The sequence below is a fragment of the Doryrhamphus excisus genome, linkage group LG20, assembly GCF_037039965.1.
Source record: "Doryrhamphus excisus strain RoL-2023G ecotype Guam linkage group LG20, RoL_Dexc_Guam_v1.1, whole genome shotgun sequence".
NCBI classification, from domain to species: Eukaryota; Metazoa; Chordata; class Actinopteri; order Syngnathiformes; family Syngnathidae; genus Doryrhamphus; species Doryrhamphus excisus.
In genome coordinates, this window is record NC_136376.1 from 4,967,276 (window position 1) to 4,987,085 (window position 19,810).

Genomic DNA, 19,810 nt, shown 5'->3' on the forward strand with positions numbered 1-19,810 from the left:
TACAACATCCAAACAAAAGTATTTGTATACTGACTGTGTTTTACTTTGATATGTTCTAACGTGCAGTCAATGCGTTACTTGTTTTTGCAATGCTGCGTTGTGTCCTTGACTTGCATGCCAGATGTGCGCGGGATTGTCGAGAGGAACAAGCAAGCCGGGAAGTTTGGATCAACGCACGTTTCTACCAGGTGACAACTTTTGTGTGTATCTTTTGTTGTGTGTTTGTTGTGTGTTTTGCTAACATTTGCAGTCTTTGCTTGTCATGACTGCAGTCTTCATCATACCTTGAGCAAACTTGTACACTTACAACGTCAAGATTTGTAATTTTACTTGTTAGCAAGTCGTGTAATCTGCAGTGAGACCTGTTGATTCACTCCACTAGTGTCTGCAGATCTGACAAATGAAGGAAGTTGAAGTACTTAGCAACACTGATGTACTAGTTTGTGTGTGTGTGTGTGTGTGTGTGCGATTGAGTCGTTCAAACTCAGTAACTCTCCTTGATGGGGACGCTGTCATCCATAAGAACGTCCCGCTAGAAAGGATTAAAATGTGTTTTAATTGTTGTCCCCCTCCTTGCACAAACCATGTTTCTTCTTCCTTTTCCTCCTCCCTCCTGTGCATATTTGCACAAGTGGAAGATGGAGAGAAGAAGTAAACGTATAATTAAGCCACATTACTTTGATTGTTTTCTTTTCAGATTACGCCGCGCCGCACCGGAGGGCGCTGGGCATGATTGTGATTGGGCGACAGGAGAGGAGGGTGGGAGGGGCATGTGGTGTAATGGTGTGTGTGTGTGTCTGTGGGGACCCCCCACCGTGAATGAGGATTGTGTTTCTAGCAGGGCCTAATGTTTTGTTTACAGAGTGTTAATAATGGCTAATTGATAATCCTACAATATGATAGTGTGAGCGAGTGGAGAGGAAGGAGAAAATGGCTCGGCACTCATCATGCATGAACATTTGACACCCTCCAAAAAACAGGAGTGAACTGAATTGATCCCGTGCACATCCTCAGACCAATCCAAATTAGACCACAAGTTTATATATATGACATTATTATTATTATTATTATTATTATTATTATTATTATTATTATTATTAGCTTAGCTCATATATGAGTAATATATAAGAATACACATCATAGTAATAATAATAAATAAATAATAATAATAATTCTTATATATTACCATATATGAGCTAAGTGTGTATATGACATTATGTGTATTATTATTATATTATTATTATTGTTATTATTATTATTATTTTATTATGTGTATTCTTATATATTACCCATATATGAGCTAAGTTTATATATGACAGTATGTGTATTATTATTATTATTATGTGTATTCTTATATATTACCCATATATGAGCTAAATTTGTATATGACATTATGTGTATTATTATTATTATTTTTATTATTATGTGTATTTTTATATATTACCCATATATGAGCTATTTTGTTGCTATTTCATCTTGTTTATGACATCATTTACCACTCTATAATAATACTTCAATCAGAGGTGTCCAAAGTGCCACCAAGGGGGTATTTTCATATCACAGCTCATTTTTACAGCACTTTTTATTACATTAAGGTATTAAGTTAATAATAATAAAGCTCCGGCGGACCCGGAAGTGGGGGTGTCCTCCATTATAGCTGTCTAATTTATCTTTTTTATTTTGTATTGTGTATAATGTGAGACAGGAACAACATCATATTAAAAGTACACAATGAATACCGACCCACCAAAATGATACATTGTTGTGTTAGCATTGTGTTAGCATGGATTAACTTGCAATTATGCACATTAGCATTCAATAACATTATAAAAGCTACTCTAGAGGGGGTCCAGGGGTCCTCAACTACTGGGTCCGTGAGCTGCGTCTGTCCAGTGGTTGGCAACCCTTGGCCTATTATAACACAAAAGTCAATCATTGTTTTGCTCAAGGGCTCCCCCAACAGTCAAAGTGTCATTTTTTGGATTCAACAGGGACTAAACACGCTATGCACTTTGACCTTTGACCTGTGTGTGTGTTCCAGGGTGCTGAGGTGGGACTGTGAGCTGGACATGTCATCCTTGGAAGCCCATTTTGACATTGTTATGTGTGCAGACTGGTAGGTGCTGTAACACGCTAAAAACACACACACACACACACACACTTTTACAGTATCTTTGTGTGGACCAGTTTCCACATTGCTGTGACAGTTCTTGCGTGGCCACACCGCCAGCACCAGGACCTTCCCCTCCCGCGGTGGTCCACGCCCTCATGCGTTCACATGCGCACTCAGGTCCGTGCGCTCAGATGGCCCCCTCACTTCCATTTTTACACTAAATTGCTTCGTTTTCATGCTCAGCGTCCCGGCAAATGGACGACTTAGGCAAATTGCAAATAATTGCGCCTCAACAAGGAAGCGGACGCAGCAAGATGAAGACAGAGTTTGAGAGGAGGATGGAGAAGGGAGGAGAAGATGGAATAGGGAAATATAAACATCATCAATTCGCTGTCAGTCTGCCTTTGGAGTCCAGAAATTTTCCCCGTTCGCTTGTCTTCTGCAATAGTTTTTTTTTTTCTTATATTTTTTTAAAATACAAGACGATGCAATATGATACTATGTCGTGCCGTACATGGAATCATATGATATGATATAAAGCAGTATGATGAAATACCAGAAAATACTGCACAATGCCGTATGATACAATAGAAACAAAACAATGCAATCTGATACACTACATGATATGATACCATAACATAAAGTACAGTATCTTATGTAAACATGACGTTTGTTATACAGTATAGATGTTCTCCTTGCTGCACGGTGGTCGAGTGGTTAGCGTGCAGACCTCACAGCTAGGAGACCTGAGTTCAATCCCACCCTCGGCCATCTCTGTGTGGAGTTTGCATGTTCTCCCCGTGCATGCGTGGGTTTTCTCCGGGTACTCCGGTTTCCTCCCACATTCCAAAAACATGCTAGGTTAATTGGCGACTCCAAATTGTCCATAGGTATGAATGCGAGTGTGAATGGTTGTTTGCCTATATGTGCCCTGTGATTGGCTGGCCACCAGTCCATGGTGTACCCCGCCTCTCCCCTAAATACAGCTGGGATAGGCTCCAGCATCCCCTGTTACCCTCGTGAGGCAAAGGGGTAGAAAATGAATGAATGAATCTTCATACTACTTGTTCTTCTTCTAATATTTGGACTTTGTTCCCATAATATTTCTTTAAAATTCAACATTCCCACAGCTACTGTAATTCTAGATTTAGATGGTTTATCATTATATTACAACTTTATGGCAACTTATTTAATATTTCAACTTGGGTTAATTGGTGACTCCAAATTGTCCATAGGTATGAATGTGAGTGTGAATGGTTGTTTGTCTGTATGTGCCCTGTGATTGGCTGGCCACCAGTCCAGGGTGTACCCCGCCTCTCGCCTGAAGACAGCTGGGATAGGCTCCAGCACCCACAACGACCCTCATGAGGATAAGCGGTAGAAAATGAATGAATAAATATTACACAATACAATTACACATTTAGGGTACCATTTGAAATGATACAATACAATCTGATGTGATACCATACGTTACAATAGTGATACAATAGTTGATACAAATAGTACAGTATATGATGCTATATGATACAATATAATGATATTCTTTGCTTTTTATAAGTTGTATGATCATATATTGTCACCAAGTGGACTTCCAAGGTTTTCAAAAAAGCATCGTCTCAATGCATTTATACACCGCCATAAAGTCATTTATTTCACTAGCCACACACACACACACACACACACAGAGGACAGAACACTTCCCATTTTCGCCATCACAGGAGAAAAATGATCAGGTGTGTGTGCGTTAAGTGCAGCATTAGCCAACGCTGTTATTGTAATGTCACGGTCCTTTCCCGTAATAGTCTGCTCCGAAACCCACAGAGCGAAAGAGAACAGGCGGATTGATTGAGGATATTTTACATTTACACGCAATCAGGCGAGAAAGGAATCAATTACACGTAAAGTTCAGACATTGTAGGCCAGCTTCAGGCTTGAGACGTGTGTGTGTGTGTGTGTGTGAGAGACGCTTCCTGCTAGCTCCCATCTTCCCTCGCGTGCGTGAGTGATTGTGTGATAATTGCAGTGGTGCTGGTTGAAGAGTGATGGCTGACCGATTAATGGGCGCGTCATTGTGATGATCACCTGGGAAAAGGTCAACAACACAGCATCCACTTTGATTAATTCTATCTCCGACTGTGAACAGTGGCGCCACCGCTCAGAGGATGTGCGCGTATTAGTGTAACGCCGTGTATTCCTTCTCCATTTGGTGCCAATGTCACTGGATACCCCCTGCCCACCTTTACAAAAGAGGAGCTGTCAAATCGGAGAATTGTTTTTGTTCATGTTGTTAAAATGTGATACCTGCCTGTCACTGTCACTTTGGAGATTGCTGAAAAATCCACCCATTTTTAGTTTTATAGCGATACATTCATAAGAAAATTATTATTGTAATCTTGAGGAACCATCTTATCTATTTATTCACCACATTATTATTATTCACATTATTCATTATTACACATTATTCCAAAAACATGCTAGGTTAATTAGCGACTCCAAATTGTCCATAGGTATGAATGTGAGTGTGAATGGTTGTTTGTCTATATGTGCCCTGTGATTGGCTGGCGACCAATCCAGCATGTACCCCGCCTCTCGCCCCAAGACAGCTGGGATGGGCTCCAGCAACCCCCGCCACCCTCGTGAGGAAAAAGCGGTAGAAAATGAATGAATGAATACACGGCACCCAAGTGGTTAGCGCGCAGGCCTCACAGTTAGAAAATCCGAGTTCGATTCCAACCCCGTACACCGCCTCTCGCCCAATGATCGCTGGGATAGGCTCCAGCACCCGCCCCCCCCTCACGACCCTCATGAGGATAAGAGGTAGAGAATGAATGAATGAATGAATGATAGAATGAACATGCTAACATAATAGCGTGTTTAATACAATGCAAAAAATGTTAGCATGCTAACACCTAACCTGTTGGCGGTAAGTGTCTGCTTAAGTTTATATTCATGAGACTCGCACAAAATGCTAGTATGCTCATGTTAGCATGCTGTCAATGCTAACACGTAGCATGTTAGTGCTAAGCGTTCACACGATTGTCTTCCCATAAAAATGGCTAAAAAAGGCTACAGTTAATATTGCATGCTAACATGCTAACATTAGCATGCTAACACCCAGCATGATAGCGACAAGTGTTTCTATGTGTCGACCCATGAAAAGAGCAGAAAAATGTAGTATGCTGATGTTAGCAATTCATTGCAAATGAAAGATACAGTGACTGTTATGTTAATAGCGCTGGTTGGATGAGGATTTTTTTTTGTGCGTTCCCAGCTTGTGTTGGGAAATGTTGTAAAATATTTGTCCACTTCTGAAGGTTATAAAGAGCATGCAATTTTGTATAATTTCCAACTACCTCCTGTGGGACCTGGTTGACTTATTTGAGTACACCAATTGTTGCTTTGCTTTGTGTTGCTTAGAAATGTATGTCATTCTGTTTGTGTGTGTTTGTGAGAGAGAGAGAGAGATGGAGGCATTCCTGCAGTGGGAATGTGGGTGGCACAGAATTCTTGGCTTCCAAATTGGCCAGCTGGATGTTTTTGTTTTTTTTTTGGTGCAAAATCCGTCCATGTGTAGACGCTGAGATAAAAGCTTGCATGCATGGTACAGTATGATGGAGCGCCATATGGTCCGCAGTATTGGGATGTGTTGCATCAACATCCACAGGAAGTGAAAACCAAGGAAGTCTTGCTCTGTGCCCTCATGGGAACAGAAAAGGTCCTTCACCAAACTATTCCCAGAAAGTTGGAAGCGTATGTTGTCTTGGTTGTCCATTGTGGTTTTTCTTTTCTCCAAACATTGTATTTTTCTGACACTTCGCAAGAATTCGACACATTCAACACATGCAGGCAAACAAGCTCTATTGTTAGTGTTTATTTTTATATGCAGATTTTCTCAGCGTCTTGAAAAGGATGATGCATTAACAAACAAAGTATAATGATTTGAATAAAATAAGTTTATTTGCAGTTGTGTAAAGGCAGTAATATGTTCGACAATCTCAGTCTTCTGGCTGTATCACCTCGTACTTCGGTACGAGGTACATTATTTAAAAAAACAAACAAAAATTGTATTATGGAAAGCAGGAAGTGAACAAATGTAACAGTTACTGATTTTAAAAGTACCAGATGGAGGGGTAGGATTTAATAAGCTTTGCTTCTTCCTACTCCTTTTGGACATGTGGAACTGTGAACTGATTATGTGATGCATTCAATTGTAATCTGATGCATGTTCAAATGAAATGAAACCATTACCATTAAATGTGCTAAGGGTTATTTTCAAAGCATTAAAACATATCTATAAGTGTGTACAAGGAAGTAGATCCACTCCCTATTGATGTCATGTCATTTCCACCAGCTCGTCTGATGGCATCCTGCATGATTTTGTGACAAATATAGTGCGGCTCCTCATCGTGCACTTTGACCTTGACTGCTGGGCTCGGCATCGGTCCTAGGTGGGAGGGGTCACTGCCAGACAATAGGCAGCCAGTGCTGACCTAAGAGGGCAAATGGACTCTATTTGAGAGTCAGTGACTGCATGTGAATGTATGGGCTTTCACGCTTCTCATTTTGTAAAAGCGATGACCCTCCCTAATTACAATAGGAAACTTCTTTTTTTTAACAATATACATCGTTTTGCAGTTCATTATTGTGTTTATTATTTAAAGAGGTGATAATGACAATGACTCTTTTGTCTGCTGCCCTCCCAGTGACACCCTGTCCTTCCCTTGGCCTTAGCGTAGCGTGTGTGTGTGTGTGTGTTTCGTGCAAGTGTGTGCGATCACCAGCTCGCTTCCTTGTTGTTCCTCGCTGCTCGCTCCTTCCTGCGAGTGGATACGCGTGGCAAAGTAAAACCAAACACAAACTTCTCACCTTTCAAGCCAAATAAACCTACCCTCGTAAACACCCCCGTGGACCCAGACAAGAATAATAAACTCTGCTCGTATACATGCGCACATCCTGGTCTCGCTTAAGAGCTCCTGTAGGAGTATATTTTATTTTGAATTTTGGGGATATGCATCAGGAACACCAGTGCATGATATTTGGAAAATTGGAGTAGCATTTCAACAAAAGGCTGGAATGAGACAGATTGCAGCTGCAAGGCACAGGATTATTGTCAAATCTGTATTGTTGCATTTTAGTCAAATGACTCATCTGGCATAATAAGGACACACACACACACATACACACAATTTTGATCTGTATTTGTCATAATGGCTGAACGTCATTGTGTGTGTCCAGAAACGATGTATACTAACTGTTATGATTCTTATGATAGCGTAGAATAGGCTGTTATAGTCATTGCATCATGTGACACCACATTGTTAATTATTATCTGTTGTTATATATTTTTACAATTTCTTAAATTATTAAGACAATATATTTTTGTGAATCAAAATAGTGTTTTTTTTTTATGAATTCATTCATTTTCTACCGCTTATCCTCACAAGGGTCGTGGGGGGTGCTGGAGCCTATCCCAGCTGTCGAGAGGCAGGGTACACCCTGGACTGGTGGCCAGCCAATAGACAAACAACCATTCACACTCACATTCATACCTATGGACAATTTGGAGTCGCCAATTAACCTAGCATGTTTTTGGAATGTGGGAGGAAACCGGAGTACCCGGAAAAAAAAACATGCAAACTCCACACAGTGATGGCCGAGGGTGGAATTGAACTCGGGTCTCCTAACTGTGAAGCCTGCGCGCTAACCACTCGACCGCCGTGCATCTGTGATTACATTATGTTCATTCATTTTCATTCATTTTCTACCGCTTATCCTTATGAGGGTCGCGGGGGTGCTGGAGCCTATCCCAGCTGTCTTCGGGCGAGAGGCGGGGTACACCCTGGACTGGTGGCCAGCCAATCACAGGGCACATATAGACAAACAACCATTCACACTCACATTCATACCTATGGACAATTTGGAGTCGCCAATTAACCTAGCATGTTTTTGGAATGTGGGAGGAAACCGGAGTACCCGGAGAAAACCCACGCATGCACGGGGAGAACATGCAAACTCCACATAGAGATGGGTGGAATTGAACCCTGGTCTGGTCTCTGCGCTAACCACTCGACCGCTGTGCAGCCAGTCATTACATTATGTAATCATATAATTAGGGATGTCCGATATTGTTTTTTTTTCCCCAATATTGTTTTTTCTGCTGATCCCCGTAATAGATCCTTATATGTCTTATATGTCCTATATATCCGTGTGTATCTATACTATGCTTCCCTATAAAGTGATTTGTGCTATGTATCTCGTTTCAAATGAAAGTTCCCAAATATAGTTCCTCCATCCACACTGTGTTTTTTGTATATGTCTGCGCACGTTTTCCGACTTGTTGTTCATTCTTCCACGGTGCTGCGATAACAATACGCGCCAAGAGAATCGGGCCCGTAAACCAAAAAGCAGAGCATCTTACTCATGCAAATTGTTTTTTTTTTTTGCTCGGATTTCTTTGTCAACAAACTAAAAATAAACAACCTGCTACTTTTATCTTCAGCTGCCATCACAACAATGCATGCTAACCTCTCTTCTCTCTCTTTTTGCAGTTTGTTTCTTGACCAGTACAGAGGCAGCCTGGTTGATGCTATAAGGAGATTACTGCAGCCCAATGTAGGTGTGCGTGTGTATGTGTGTGTATGTGTGTGTGCGCGCCTGTGTGTGTACTGTACATATCTCTGCTTATCCGCCCCATTCCTCCTTTGCTTTCAATCATAATTAGCCCTCAGTCAAAACCCTATAAGCATTAATAGCGTAACAGGATTAATATCATGTAATGCTTTAATGCTTATGCATGGCTCTGATCTCCGTGGCGCTCCCTCCTGGCCTCCCCCTTCATCATAAATCCCAGGCAACTTCTCCCTTTTGGCCCCCCAATAAGACCCCCTGCTGTGACAGTCAAAGCGAATGGCGGCTGCTGTGGGGGAATAAAAGCAAAAAAGGCTGGAAAAGATAGGGTTGAGATTTGTCTTCATCTGAAGGAAGCGGGGCACGTTTTAAGTACCCAGGCCAGGCTGGGAGAGGAAGAGGGAAAGCTGTTGGGAAGGACATGAAAACGCCACTGATAGGGAGGAGGAGAGGAAGGATGATGAGGAATTGCGATGTGTGAAGGACGCTTGGTATTTAGTAAAAGAAATGATATGCAGTAAGAGTGAAATCACATGGAAACAATTTACAGTTTTTTTTATTTATGCACTAAACATATGGAATTGCAGCCATCTTGGTTTCATCGGAGCATAATGCATTTGCCCACGGGGGTTTAGAACACCTGATTTTTGCGTCGCTTAACAGTTGCAGTCAAAATTGTCCCCACCCTCATCGTGGGTATGAATGTCATACACTTTGGACCCTTTATTTATTTGTAAATAATTTATTTATTATTGATTTATTTGTAGCGAGTTGTCACAAGGCACCCGACTCACGACACAAAATTATGCACAAGGTTGGGTCCACAAGAAGGAGGGGAGACAAAATCAAAAATAATTTGAAGAAAGGTACAATGACAAAATATGACTCATATGACTGTGTTTTCAAATGTCTGCTGTCCCATGAATTGATGCTATTGATGAATATTTTGTGATAATATACAGTATAATAATAATAATAATAATAATGATAATAAATTTCAATAATAGAAAAAAATAATAATATGTAATATTACATATATATATATACACACGTGTATATAAAACAATTTTTTTTATTATTGAACTTTATTATTTCTTCTTCTTATTATTATACTGTATGTAATATTATATATATATTATATATATGTATATATACATACTTATTATTACATATTATTATTTTTATTGTTAAATATAAATATAAATATAAATATTCATTCATTCATTTTCTACCGCTTACCCCGCCTCTCGCCCGAAGACAGCTGGGATAGGCTCCAGCATAAATAAATATAAATATAAATATAAATATAAATATAAATATAAATATAAATATAAATATAAATATAAATATAAATATAAATATAAATATAAATATAAATATAAATATAAATATAAATATAAATATATTATAAAAATAAAAATTTTTGGCATTGGCATTTGTGCATTGTCTATTAAACATTTGCAGCATTTCTTGAAATGCTGACTTTTCAATATTAAAGAGCATTTCATTTGCAATGAGGCACACAATTTTGCTCTGTTCTGTTTGTATTATATTTACTTACTTCTAATATATACCATGTAGGAACTGCTCCTGTGCCATACCGAAATATCTGATTCCGAATAAAATACTGCGACACTCCAAGCTGAGGTTCTTGTTTGGAACGGCGCTACCATGCAACAATGTGACATCGTTGTTTTTCATCTGTGTGTTTAGTCCCCCTACAATATAATAATATCTCTCTTTAATCCCGCCGAGATAATTCCGGAGCTAATATGATTTGAGGGGCGGCCATCAGACACAACATCACTGCCACAACAATCCAGGCCAAATATTGAATCATTTGCTAAGCTGATTAAACAATTAACAAAACCCTGACTTCTCCCATCTAATGGCACTAATTTGTTGTTTGTGACAAAGGTGCGCCATCCGGGTGGCCAGATCCTCTTAATCAGCTGATTAATGTAGAGGGAGGGGGGTGTTTTGTCTGTCTGATTTTTTTTTTTTTTCATCGGAGGCTTTACAAGAAGACCGCTGGATGTTTGGATAAAAAATAGAGCCGGCAAACGGCGTCGTCCTGCTGCTTTTTTGTTAATTTGTCTGTTTGTGCGTGTGCCTCTCTTTGCTCCGTTTAATTAGAACAATAACAACACAATCAGCGTGAAATAAAACTAAAAGCTGGAGGATTTCAAAGAAACTTTGAACCTGGTGCTAATCCTCTTAGTACACACAGGACGACACGCTCACGCACACCCGCGCAGGTCTTTCTTCCCTTCACGTGCACACGTTCTACTCCTTGTAAGATTATTGAGACAACATCACAACCTGTTTCACATTTTCCTGCAGCTTTGATTTGTTTTGTTGTGGTGGAAATAAAAGGAAAGAGAGTCTTGCTGTGTGGATTCTTTGCAGTGTCTTGCTCATTGTTGAGGATATTCCTCCTCATCGTTCTTATCCTTATCCTCCACCAGGGCGTGGCTTTGGTGTTTGCCCCATTACGAGGTGACACCCTGCAGACGTTCTGTCAGCTGGCCCAGCAGGCTGGACTCTTGGTGTCTCAGCACCAGCAGTATGATGCTCAGGTGTGGGATGTACATCTCAAGGTAAGCGACACATCTTATATATTGCAATTAACCCTAAATAGGGATTTAACAACTGCTGCCGGGTGAGAACATACCTCAGCATACCGAAGCGAGTCTTGGTAAAATGGCTCGACCTACGATCTGCAGGTAGGACTACCCAAGCAACTAACGAACCCGTCTGACGATCCAGTCAAAACAACAGATCAATACAGCGAAACAGAACCTACCCATTAAAAACCCAATTGGTCACCCCCCCCCCCCCCCCGACCAAAACAACGGACCCCACTATACAGTCCTTCCAACAGACCGACCTGATCAACTCATAAACCAACCCACCAACCCAACCTATCGCACATGACTAAACAGGCAACCCCAGTGACCCCACTGTCCAACCAATCCAACCAACCCATCCTGACTTGCCAACTCAACTGACCCCACCAAACTAACATATCCATCCCACTACCAAAACAACCCACTAACACTTCAGTCAACCCCACCACGCTAACCAACTCAACTAGTCATGCTAACCCCACTTCCTAATTACACCCAACTATTCCGGCAGGCCAACCAACCAACTTACTAATTAACCAAAACCACTAAAACCCAACTAACCCTACCCAACTGACCGATTCAACACATTGAGATACCTAACCCACCAATCAAAATGATGTCTCGGTTTACACACACTATTTCGGTTATCATACGGCCCAGCAAACTAGTCGGTTTCCCTACTTATCGAGTCCTCAAAGAAACAAGCCTGACTGTTGACGCATGATTCAGTCTTGCCGGGAATCGAACTGTGTTCATAATTTGTCTTCATTACATTACTCCCATCCGGAAGCCTTTGTACTTTTTTTTTGCTAATTTAATTAATTAAATCACAAGTCTCTGTTTTTTGTTTTTTTTGAGTATGGCTGTCAAATAACCCACCATGGGGCCAAAGACAGTTGCAAGCTCCAGCGTTTTGATAATGAATGCCATAAACATTGAATGAATTCAAGAAAGAATTCCTAAGAAAATGCAACAGTGATTTTCCTGTGGCTCTCTAATGTTAAATGTTGATTTAAGCATTTTTTTTGTAATATACATGCATTTTGCATTGAACCGATTCCGCTTTTGCAAAGATAATACGGATCACTTTTGGCTAAGAAAGGCAGAAGAAGGGGGAAATTGGAGAAAAATGTGGATGCCTTTTTTATGATAAGAAATTGAACTAAGGAATGAATTGATATGGAATAAGATCAATTCCGATTTAGCAAACACACATGCACATATAAGCAGGGGTCAGGCCCCCGCATGCAAATATGAGGACAACTTGGAGTGCCCCCCTCACATCTGAAGGTGATTAAGTCTCCTGTGCTTATCTTCTGATAAGCACACCAAATGTGTGTGTGGAATATATATGCATGTGTGTGTGTGTGTGTGTTTGTGGGCCCGCTTGACCATTCTAACACACACACATGCTGCAAAAAAAATGAAAGCTATATCACCAGCTCGCACAGACCAGACATCACTTAGACAGCGCACTGGCGAGACATGACACGCAAACACACCCCGATGATGATATCACCGCCAAACATACACGTCTATACACACATCCACCAATGAGCAGCTGCTCCTCATTTACACTACAGATTAGCTTTCCCTCCGCCAAAAGAAAGATTTGTTTACTTGCAACCAAGAAACGACAACAGTACATCACAACTTGCAGTGTGGATTTTTTCACGTCAGGTTGGATTAAGACGATCAAAGAACAAACCTGTAAGCTTCTTTCTGACGATGAAGAAGAACGAGAAGTGACACTGAAGTCACACGAAGCGGAATTGTTTCATTTTTTTAACAAACTAGACAGCCATAAACAATATTGCATCAATAACTGTCAAAAGCTTTGTGATTAATCACCTGTAATTAATCTCATGTTAATTGAACAGCAACAAGCTGATTGATATTTTTAGCTCCTTGCTCGCTGTGCCACGTTTTGCATTAAAGTAATTAATCCTAATTAATGCGATAATGTCCAAAGCTCCTAATGTAAACAATGTCAGAAACCAACATAACAATTTATTTATTTATTCATTTTCTACCGCTGGAAGTTGGGGGGGAAGCTGAAAGTTGACAAAATGCAGTTTCATACAGTTTCTTGGAAATCCTTATAAGCAGCTGGTGGCAAACCTCCTGAAGGGAGCATTATTTTTTTTTTTTAAGTCCCATCTAGATTTCAATTTAAGTATTTAAATTTAAATTTTACCGCTTATCCTCACGAGGGTCGCGGGGGTGCTGGAGCCTATCCCAGCTGTCTTTGTGCGAGAGGCGGGGTACACCCTGGACTGGTGGCCAGCCAATCACAGGGCACATATAGACAAACAACCATTCACACTCACATTCATACCTATGGACAATTTGGAGTCGCCAATTAACCTAGCATGTTTTTGGAATGTGGGAGGAAACCGGAGAAAACCCACGCATGCACAGGGAGAACGTGCAGACTCCACACAGAGATGGCCGAGGGTGGGATTGAACTTGGGTGTCCTAGTTGTGAGGTCTGCGTGCTAACCACTTGTCCGCTGTGCAGTCATAACAATTTATTTTTAATTGTAAAATTTAAAAAAGTGCTTACGATTTACGATGTTTAACTTCACGTCACTTTTCGATTTTGCTTCCGTCTTCTGTGACGCATCAGAAGAGTCTGCCTCATGCTTGGGGAAAAAAACGATAGGGAATTGCACATATTGGTCCTCCAACGTTGTGGGAGTGTGTCATAACCACCAATGTGCGAAATGATTCTGAATATCCGGATGGTGTGTTTTGATTCTTTGCAAACTATCTCGCTACTCTGCAGTTTTCTATACACACAGAAGGGACTGCAGCGTGTGTGTGTGTGTGTGTGTGTGTGTGTGTGTGCAGGCAGACAGGGCTAGCGCGTTATCCTCTTATCCCCACTGTTGTGGAATAGAGAGGCAAGCAGCTGGAGGGACTGCAAGCAGCCTGATAATGCCTGTGCTATTTTCTAACCCGCCATCTTAATCTTGTTACTCAAATGGTTGTGAAGAGAGAGTCATGAATTTTAATTTCACACACACACACACACACACACATGCATACCCCCCCGTCTTTTGCACATGCATAAGCAGTATCCCCACTGCGTCCAATGCTTCCTTCCTCACCCACATCTTGTCTCCAAGCTCCAAACTTCATCCTGCGGCCCCTCCATCACTTCCTTATTTACCTAAGCCTCTCCCTGCATCCTTAGCTCCGTCTTATCCAATTTCACAAGTTTAGTTTTGTTCGCTACAAAAGTGGAGTATGTTATCCATGAAGACCAAATACGTTCATCCTTGAAACATACGATTTGTATTTTAAGAGGAGCCTACTATCCAGGAAAAGATCTCAACTTGAGTACTTTTTGGTACAGAAATATACCAAAAATAATCGTCTACTAGGTACTAAATAACAGGGTACTGGTATCAAAGTTAGCAAAATCAAATAACCTGCTACCCAAGTAACCTGGTTCAATGTCCCAAACTAACCAAGTACCAACTAACCTGTTTCAAGACACTAAGATGATCATATACTTAGGTACTTAGGTAATAATAGGAACCAAAGTACTTGGGTGCCAAAATAATTTCATACTAAAATAGCCATGGTACCAAAATAATCTGGTGCTGAAATATTAGATACAAAAATATCTGGGCTCCACAATTGTCTGGTACTTTGATAACCGGGTACCAAAATCTGAGTGTCACAATAATCTGGTGCTGAAGTAACCTGTTTCGAGGTACTGAAATAATCAGATACCAAAATAATCACAGACTGAAATAATCTAATAGCAAAATAACCAGGTCCTAAAGTACTCTGATTCAAGGTACTGAAATAATCAGATACCAAAATAATCGAGTACAGTATTCTGGTTCAAGGTACTGAAATAATCTTGTAGCAAAATAACTAGGTCCTAAAGTACCCTGGTTCAAGGTACAGAAATAATCATACTAAAATAATCTCATAGCAAAATAACCCGGTCCTAAAGTACTCTGGTTCAAGGTAGTGAAATAATCAGGTACTGAAATAATCTAGTAGCAAAATAACCAGGTCCGAAAGTACCCTGGTTCAAGGTACTGAAATAGTCAGATACCAAAATAATCGAGTACTGAAATAATCTAGTAGCAAAATAACCCGGTTCAAGGTACAGAAATAATCATACTAAAATAATCTCATAGCAAAATAACCCAGTCCTAAAGTACCCTGGTTCAAGGTACAGAAATAATCGTACTGAAATAATCTTGTAGCAAAATAACTAGGTCCTAAAGTACCATGGTTCAAGGTACTGAAATAACCAGGTACTGAAATAATCTCGTAGCAAAATAACCAGGTCCTAAAGTACCCTGCTTCAAGGTACTGAAATAATCAGATACCAAAATAATCAGGTACTGAAATAATCTAGTAGCAAAATAACCCGGTCCTAAAGTAACCTGGTTTAAGGTACTGAAATAATCATGTACCAAAATAACCAAGTACGTAAACAATCTGATACTGAAATAACCGGCCAACAATCTAAGATGTTACCAAATCCCCAAATAACCGGTCATTGAAGAAAACAAGTGCCAAAACAACCATGTATCGGAATAAAACATGAATTGAAATAAAAAAGTACCAAAATACCAAGTACAAAAAAGACGAGTACCAAATAAAAGCATTGAACAAAATAACGGTCATATTAGATTTTGGTGTATAGCCATCCCATAATCCGAAGATATTTCCGTAGATGAAACTGCCTCCACACCCCAGCCAGACGAGGATTTAGCCTCTAAAGCATACTGTGGTGACCTAACCTGAACTGGACCACTTTGGTAGGAACGGGTGTTCCCATAGAGACCCATCCCACTGAGCCCCCCCCCCCACCCCCCCACGTCTTCCCTGCTCCATTGCCACCTTGTCCACTTCCTCCCTGATGGAGACGGAGGCCACACAAGACCGAGGTTTTTGCACGGTGAAAGTAGCACTAAAATAAATGACTTACACCTCGGAAAGAAAAAAAAAAAAGAAAGCGAGAGAAAAGGTTGGGGTGTGTGGGGGGGTTGGGGGGGGTCTGGTTTGAGAGCCGATTTAGGCAGCCACCCATGAAGCTGATTAGGCAGCCTGCGATCAGGAGGAACAGCTTTGCTTGTTAAACTTTTCACCTCTGCCAGCTCTCTGCACTCCTCCCTCCCTCCCTCCCTCCCTCCCTCCCTCCCTCACCTTCTTTTTTTTCTTCCTGCCTCCTTCCCTTCTTGTATCGCCTCCTTGCTCCTTTCTTACGCCTCGCAGCATTTCAATGCTGCTCGACATGGCGGGCCAACATGGAGCGTTTTTTTTTTTTTTAGAGGCAGCTGCCCCTCGACGCCCATCAGCCGCTTTGGGCCTTCTTCTTCTTCTCTTTGGGAGGAGGTCACAGGTTCAACCACCAGGCCGGTGCCCGGAGGGAGATAACACACATGAAAGGCAACAAGGGCGAGGGGGTGGGGCCACAGAGCGGAGGGAGGGGCAGTAGATTAACTTGAAGACATCTTACCTGTGCTAGCGTCTCTAAAGGAACTGTCCTATTGGATGTGTGTTGATGCAGGAAGTGATGGTGATATTGTACCAGTGACATCTACACACACCCGGTGTATAAGCAGCTATTTTAATACTGAATCAAATTCAGGGTTACGTTTCGTGTACATTTTTTAAAAGTAGTGTATTTGAAATCATAGCATCTTTCATAAAATAAAAAAAATGATAAGACATTATTTCTGTCAAACTTAATTGTCGACCTTTGGTTCAGTTCAACAGCACATACACATTTTGCGGTACCGCTCCACAACATCAACACAACACATCCTCATTACCCACCAATCACAGTCGCAGAGAACAAGGTGCATTCACAAACCACGGAAAATATTACAACCCAGTAAACCCGCATTCACAATAACACATAGAAACTATACAATGTTGAAGTACTTTGTGTCCTAAGTACGGCACATTCTAAAAATATAATGTAAAAAAAAATAACAACAGCAAAAATATTTTTTTAGAGAAAAAACTAAGAAGTCCTCATTCTATGAGAAGAATGTTGTAATATTATAGGGAAAATAACATCATTTTAGCAGCATAACGTTTAAATATGAAATAAATTGTAATATGCCATTGGGAAAGAAACTGAACAACAAATAAAGTTGCAGTTTTTGGACCATTAGGTTGTGGGGAAAAAGTTCTTATGGGGATAGAATTAGAAAACAATAACCAGAAGTGGGGAAAAAAATTGTTCGAAGTTTATAAAAAAATAAAGTCAAAATATTAAGAGGACAAATAATGTAAGTTAGTAGCATACAGTTGAAATTATAAAGAAAAAAATATGCTACTGTTCTTTCAAAGTTGTAATATTATGAGAAACAAAACAAAATAAAGTTTAAATTTGGGGGGAATTAAGTTAGGGGGAAATATATAATATTATGGGAATAAAGTCATAATATTACTAAAACAATATTTACAAAGATTTATTATATTGCAACAAATAAAGTTGTAGTTTTTTGGACCATTAGGTTCTGGCGGAAAAGTTGTTACAGGGCGGGGATACAGTCAGAATGTTAGGAGAAGATAAAATGTTATAATTTTATAAAAATAAAGTCAAAATATTAAGAGGAAAAATAATGTAATTTTAGTAGCATGGAGTTGAAATATTTGTCTTTAATATTATAATATAATTTATATTATATTTATATAATAATATAATATATAATTCTATAATATTTAATATCATATATGCTACTGTTCTTTTGAAGTTGTAATATTATGAGAACTAAAAAAATAAAGTTTCAATTTGGGGAAAATTTGTATGGGGAAAAATATATAATATTATGGTAATGAAGTCATAATATTACAAAAACTATATTTACAAATAAATTGTTGGAAAAAAAGGAAAAAAATAGAGCAAAAAATGAGCAATGTTTTTTTTCTTGAAAAATATACAGTATATAATTTATCAACATATCTACATATGTTGCTTTACAATATATCAAAGTAACCTTGCATCCTTTCATTTTTCATGATTCGGAAGATGTTTGGACACATGTAAACAATGCATTGCGTCAATGTATTGAATTTATTGCTAATTCTCCTGTGTTTCCTCCAGATGCTGCAGGAAGGCAAAGATGCATACGACGAGAACATCCACTACCCTCTGCTCCTCACGCTGACCAAAGGACCTCAAGCGCAGTAAAAACCACATCAAGTATTGCCTCTTCACCCGTACACACGGTGACGATAGCGACGGTGGTGGGTGACAACTTTTTCAACACTGTGATCCACTAGTGGTCCATATCAGTCACTACACTCGCACATTCTCAGAAACTACACTCGCACATTCTCAGACAATCCGCATACATTTTATAGCGGCTTGTTATAAATGCTTTTTGAACCCAGTAACTTAATAACTATATGATTTTGAAGTAACAGAGTTTGTACGTATGTACTTTTACTGTTTGACCACCCATGTGTGGGGGTGAGCCCTTTACTCATCACTGTCCAAACTCTTCATCCTGTCCTCCTCACATTGCATCATCAGCCGTTCTCCAGCTTTTTTTCTCAGTTGGAGGTTCCTGTTAAGAACATATTAGGTGACGTCTCCATGGAAACGCTGCACCACTTTGCTACTTGCCACTTTTTTAGCCTTTGGTTTCCCCATCATTGTCGTGCCTTATGTGTTACAGAGGTGGCGCTATAAGGCCACCCCAACAGGAAGCCAAAGTGACATGAAGTACGGGGACAATTTAAGGGAACATGGGGCTAATATGTGTAGACTTTGTAGTATAATATGGACGTCTTCACTTAGTGGTTTATTTTTAGTGACTTTAGTAATGAAGATGCAGAGTTAACAATAAGTTGACTTAAAAATATTAACCGTAATCAGCAGGCGGATTGGTGCGGCGTATGCAGTGATGCAGACTCGGAATCGACCTCTCAATTTACTGGTCGATGAACGTTCCTACCCTCAACTACGGTCATGAGCTTTGGGTAGTGCTTTGGGTACTGCCAAAAGGAGCTGGACGAATCTAGGATAGGCAGAAGAATAGGAATGGATTATTTTTGCATTTTATTATTATGATTATGTGTGCATTTTCCAGACTATAAGTCACATTTATTTATAAATATTCCAGACCAAGAACCAGAACCAGAATCAGCCAGGGCCGCAAACATTGGCATCTTTGGTATGCTAATACTTTGGGCCATGACTGTATACATATTAGGGATCAACCGATATGGGTTTTTTTCCGGCCGATGCCGATACCAATGTTTTTCCATCACCCTGAGCTGATGGCTGATTTTACTTGGGCCGATATTTGTGGCCGATACTGCTTTTGCTCCCTCAATTTATATGAAAAAATTACAATGATAACAAATGCGCCGTATCAGCCGATACCGATTCAAGTAAAAAACGCAAAAATTGGTCTGATATATCGTCCGGCCGATGTATCGGTCG

The 19,810-nt window shown here is 40.1% G+C and overlaps 1 protein-coding gene across 1 annotated transcript in view; it reads left to right on the forward strand.

Moving 5' to 3' along the window:
• The window catches only part of camkmt (calmodulin-lysine N-methyltransferase), a 101,070-nt gene extending 81,850 nt beyond the window's left edge, over positions 1-19,220 (forward strand). Inside the window, exons 7-11 of the mRNA XM_058058247.2 lie at positions 122-188; positions 2,042-2,116; positions 8,662-8,725; positions 11,209-11,340; positions 18,464-19,220. Coding sequence (XP_057914230.2) covers positions 122-188; positions 2,042-2,116; positions 8,662-8,725; positions 11,209-11,340; positions 18,464-18,550 — 425 coding nt within the window. The 3' untranslated portion in view covers positions 18,551-19,220. The remainder of the gene's footprint in view (positions 1-121; positions 189-2,041; positions 2,117-8,661; positions 8,726-11,208; positions 11,341-18,463) is intronic.
• The last annotated feature ends 590 nt before the right edge of the window (positions 19,221-19,810 follow it).